Source organism: Pygoscelis adeliae, unplaced genomic scaffold (assembly GCF_000699105.1).
Source record: "Pygoscelis adeliae isolate BGI_AS28 unplaced genomic scaffold, ASM69910v1 Scaffold101, whole genome shotgun sequence".
Lineage (NCBI taxonomy): Eukaryota > Metazoa > Chordata > Aves > Sphenisciformes > Spheniscidae > Pygoscelis > Pygoscelis adeliae.
The window spans coordinates 8,105,856-8,111,397 of record NW_008824238.1 but is presented as its reverse complement, the minus strand read 5'-3'; the positions used below and the strand labels follow the sequence as shown (position 1 = coordinate 8,111,397).

Below are 5,542 nucleotides of genomic sequence, written 5' to 3'. Positions count from 1 at the left end.
AGGGCAGTGATCGTGCCCCTGTACTCGGCACTGGTGCGGCCGCACCTCGAATACTGTGTTCAGTTTTGGGCCCCTCACTACAAGAAGGATGTTGAGATGTTGGAACGTGTCCAGAGAAGGGCAACGAGGCTGGTGAGGGGTCTGGAGAACAAGTCTTATGAGGAGCGGCTGAGGGAACTGGGGTTGTTTAGCCTGGAGAAAAGGAGGCTGAGGGGAGACCTCATCGCTCTCTACAACTACCTGAAAGGAGGTTGTAGCGAGGTGGGTGTCGGTCTCTTCTCCCAAGTAACAAGCGATAGGACGAGAGGAAATGGCCTCAAGTTGCGCCAGGGGAGGTTTAGATTGGATGTGAGGAAAAATTTCTTTACTGAAAGAGTGGTTAAACATTGGACCAGGCTGCCCAGGGAAGTGGTTGAGTCACCATCCCTGGAGGTATTTAAAAGACGTGTAGATGAGGCGCTTAGGGACATGGTTTAGTGGGCATGGTGGTGTTGGGTTGACGGTTGGACTTGATGATCTTGGAGGTCTCTTCCAACCTTAATGATTCTATGACTTCTATGACTTCTAGATATGCACCATTATTAGAGGCTTGTGGAAAAACTATGTGGTGAAGCCCAGTGTATTAATACCTGGAAAGTAATATTGTAGCAGTTTGGGGTAAAAAAGTCTCTTTTTTAGGGGGGACCAGCTGGTATTCAGAATACTTGAAGAAATCTTTTGATTATATGAGCTCACTCTAAGCAATGTTTTGATTATATGAGCTCGCTCTAAGCATTATGTTGATGATGATATTACATTGCCTCCACAAACATTCGGTGCTTGGGGCCATTTAAATATCTTTGTGGTTAAAGTACCTGTATCTTCCTTCAAAAATGCCACGAAGGGAGATTACAAAACTGATTATTTTGGTCCATTCTGTACAAATAATGACTTCTTTTTAAAACCTGTGGCTGAAAAGATGGTTTAGCGTAAACTCTGTGGTGAATGAAGACAGCAGTGTATCAAAAGTGAACTCCTCTATTTACTCACCCCCCAACAATTCATAACAGTTTACAGCTAGTGCCTTAGATACTAATCTTCTTAATGCTCAGTGTAGAGCCACCTCTAAGCAAACTGTTTTTATTCAGGTGAACTTTTTTAGTGTTTCTTGTTAATCACATTTCTTGGATGGGTCTCTTAAGAATTCTTGTGGTTTTTTTTTAATTCTGCTACTGAAGATTGTTAGAGAGAGATGGCTAGTTTCAGCTTTGATAGCTGAATTTCTGCATTGCATGGACTGTTTGGGCAGGTTAGAGTAGGACAAATAGCTGCATTATCAAGATTACCTGGAGAAAGGGGACCCCCAGTGGTATTTTCTACAAGGGGAATAAAAATGGCTGGCTTGTCTCACTTGGAGAGAGAAAAGTCTTCAGTGTTGGTGAGCAGCCTGTGAAGTAAACTATCCCATCTATTGATTCAGCTTCAGAAACTTATTTCAGTATTCTCTGAAAAGAAGACAATTTGAAATTCCCATCTGGACTGAAGAGTCCTTTACAGTGCTGTGATAGAAGATAATAAGCCCTGCAGAATGTTTGATTTCATTCACATGTGATACTGGAACTGTCTTGCACTGGTAGCCATTGTTCAGCAGCAATAGAGAAACAAATCCATGTGGTTTTCCCATAGAGGACACAAGTGTCATGGCAGACTGTTGAAGTTTAATTACTACTAGCTGTCATAAGTAAGGGTTTTAATATCTGGAAACTTGTTCCAGGTCATCAGATAGGACCACAAAGATGATGAATGGGATGGAGGATCTTACATATGAGGAGAAGCTGAGAGAGCTGGGGCTGTTCAGCCTGAAGAGGAGAAGGTACATGGGCAATCTTATCCATGTTTCTAAATGCTTTATGAGAGGGAATGAAGAAGAGGGAGCCAGACTCTTCTCAGGAAGAGAAGACAGGACAAGAGGCAATGGGCACACATTAAAAAACATGAAATTCTGTTTGAACACAAGAGAAGACTTTTTTTTTACTGTAGAACACTGGTTGAACACTGGCACAAGTTTCCCAGAGAGGCTGTGGAGTCTCCATCTGTGGAGATACTCAAAACCTGCTGGACAACTTGTCCTGTTGTCCTGGGCAGCCTGCTATAGGTGACTGTGCTTGAGCAGGGGGGTTAGACTAGGTGATCTAGAGAGTTCCCATCCATCCTCAATGATTACGTGGTTTTGTGAATAGGCCAAAAGTTGTGCAGTGCTGTATTTTTTCAGCACTCTTTAAATAGAATTCAAATTTGGGCCTCATGTACCCTTGGACCGAAATAGTTCTTGTTGCATTCCAGAGGTGTAGCATTATCCCATGGGAACAATCTGATTTTTGCAGTTTCTCCAAACCTATGGCTTTCCCCACTGAGAGCAAGAATTGCTGTCTCTCACATGCTAGCATAATCAATATACTGTTTTACGTAACTTGTTTCTGTATTTAAGACAGGTAGTGCTATCTATTAGTCAGGTTCCCTGATATATCCTACATCTGCTCTTTAGTTGCTTACAACATTTTGTTTGGGCTGAAATTTTTCATCTTGTGTGTATGCTCTACCTTTCTTTCATTTTATTTTTTTTCCAATTTTGGTGTAGTGAAAACTACAATTGGAGAAATTCAGCTTTTTCCTGAAACTAGGGGGAAAAGAGTAATTTGCCCTTGTCTTCAGCACTTCAAGCAGGTTGTCAGGAAAATTGGCTGAGCTTGTATGCACGTATGTTTTCCATAGATTGTGTCTGGTACTTAGAACTACTTTCCCTATCATTGCACATCTGCTGTGGACTTGCTGGATTCAGTGGCTTTAAGTGAGTCATAAAAATCTCTTCAGTGTTGTCAGTTACGCTTTTACTGGCCCAAATAGCTGGAGCTGCCTGCCTGAATGAGGGAGCAAGAATCAGTTGTGTGAGGACAGCAGGAGTGTAAACTGGGACAAGGATCACTTAGGCTTTAAGGTCTCCTGGCAATGAGATGACAAACCTTTGAAGGGAAGGGATTCTTACTGCTGTAGATGATGGGGCAGAAAAAGACAGTAAGCTGCTGCTCCTGCCTCTTTTAGCCTTCACCTTAGTCTGTGAGCGTGCACGTGGGTTCTGAAAACTAATGGCACATGGCTGAAGCCAAGAGCAAAGGTGAATGTCCGAAATCAGAAACTGTAGTCGGCTCTTATTTCTGTTCTCCTAGAAGAAAGAGAAGGGTACTTGCTGTCAGGAAGTTTAACTAGTTTGAGGCATCTGGCTATGACGGCCTGAGAAAGGGCACCCACATGTGTTTAGGAGAGGGAAAGCAGTAGCTTGGTGAAAGCAGCAGCTTGGTGAAAGCAGTACCTTGGTGTTCTACTTCAGTGGTTTTGGATCCATTTGCTGCTTATCACTTGGGAAAACTTGTACTATCATGAGGTTCAGTGGATCACACTTTTTTTTGCCTTTCCACCGTAGCATCAGCTTTCTTGGTGCTAGTGCAAGCAAGCGTGAAACACTTCATCTCCTCCAAGGATCAGGGCAGGTGCCACAGAGCTTTGGGACTTTGGTTCTGTGCCTCACTGGTAAAGCCCACCCAAGAGGGTGAAAAAGCTTCTAGCTAATCATCAGACACGTTGTCTTTTTCAGACAGGTTTCTTAAGGAAACAAGCTTCAATGATTGAACTGTGTTGGCTTTTCTGCCCCAGTCTGTTTTTAACCCATCAGTCCATTTGAACCAGATTTGGCAGGGGAGTGAGGTCCTTAAAAACATGAAGTTCCGATTTTCATGAAAATCAGTGTCTGCTTTTGGAACGGATTAGTGTCCTATTGAGGACTAGTGTCCCACTGAGGAAAGAGGTACACTGAGGTCAGTAGGCAAGTTCGCAGGCTAGTGTGCACATGCGTGAATGGCCGAGCAGGATACATGTAGCAGAACCAGTCCCAGCAACTGCTGCTTCTTGCCTAGGTTTTATGCGAGGGAGCTGTGTGTGTTTGGAAGGGGGGGATGGATGCGGGGAAGTAGGACACATTCAAAGAAACAGTCTTTCTTATTTCTGCTCTTTGAGAAACATCTTGTGGGAACTGTGTTCTCTCTTTCCCAGTAGATGTCTGAGGCAGGCAGCTAGATGACGTCTAGTTATCAGAACACGAATGTCTTTGCTTATTCTCTCCCAGTAAGGACTGTTCTTGCTGCCTCTGCTTGTACTGTGGCTGTAGAAGAGTTTTACACCTGGTTTCCATTTTATTCTTTTCTTTCAAGGTGTTGCAGGTTGAGAAAGATACTTCGATCTGGAATCTCAAAATCGAATACCTGGATTTTCTTTCCAGTCACAGATCGAAGAGCTAGCCAGAGAAACCTTCAGCTTGCAACAGTGGTCTCAAAATTCACACGGTAGTGTCCTGACATATTTCAGTTTTCAAGAAACCCGTTCCTCTTGTATAAAGTAGCTATATACTTTTTGCTAACTGTTTGAAAAGGTTACTGAATTCTTTTTTACTCTTTTAACGTATCTTGCAGATCTAAACTTCCAATGCAGACAGGAAAACTGTATAACCCGGGGATTTTATAGCACCCTGTTTCATTAAACAAAAAAACCTAAACCCCTCATATCTTGGAGGAACTTTTCTGTACCTATTGTAGCATATAGTTTGTACCTGCTTAGCACATCCACATGCTTAGCTGTGTGTGTTTGTTCAGAAGACTATCAAAGCACATGTTTGTAATACACATCGGTTGCCATATACATTGTAAATACATCTCGTGGGAAGGTGTGGAAGGGGAAGTTGAAACGGCTCTTTTGCCGATGACTAAACCAAAACAAAAACAACTGCTGATTCCCCGGCCAGCCAGCTTGCTGGGACATTTTTATAATTCTTGCGCTCTGTTGTTGGAGATCTCCAATTAGCCTCAAACTGGAGCTCGCAGCTTGTGTGTGAAACAGGCAGCTGCTGGCACGCAATCTTCCCTGAAGTTGTTTCCTTTCCTTTTTCCTGAGATTTAGCGAAGGGGGGGGGAAGGGGTTGGAGTCACATGGATACAAAGCTTTTGATTAATGTCCAAGCCTGTGCTGCTGCGGAGGCTTTCCAACCTCTCAGCTAACAGGGCGAGCTGGGAACCAGTGACCGCTCGTTTCCTCCAGGCTGGGTCCCCTTCCTGACGGGAAAGGAGCACGCACTGGGCTGGCTCCTCGCCTCCGGACCTCGGGCCGCTGCTGGAGCTGGGTGAGAAGGGGCTGAGGCTGCTGCGCGGCTGGGGACCGGCCGGAGCCCGGCCCCGCTATGTAACTTAGCGGGGTCTTTTGTTGTCCTTGTCCGCAGCGCAGTGCCGGGGCGCTCAGGCAGCGCTGCCTGCAGCCGGGAAAGACGCCGGGCTGGGAGCACCGCTACTCCTCGCTGCACCATGACAGAGGAAAGCAAAGGGGAAGGCAAGGGGGAAAGCGGGAAGGACTTGGAGAAGCAGCTTCGCTTGCGCGTCTGCGTCCTCAATGAGCTGCTCAAGACCGAGCGGGACTACGTGGGCACGCTGGAGTTCCTGGTGTCGGTGAGCGGAGGGGCGCGGAG

At 45.2% G+C, this 5,542-nt stretch overlaps 1 protein-coding gene across 1 annotated transcript in view; it reads left to right on the top strand.

Annotated features, from left to right (window-relative positions):
- Positions 1-5,381: 5,381 nt before the first annotated feature.
- The window catches only part of PREX2 (phosphatidylinositol-3,4,5-trisphosphate-dependent Rac exchange factor 2), a 187,005-nt gene continuing 186,844 nt past the window's right edge, over positions 5,382-5,542 (top strand). Inside the window, 1 exon segment of the mRNA XM_009335042.1 lies at positions 5,382-5,522. Coding sequence (XP_009333317.1) covers positions 5,382-5,522 — 141 coding nt within the window.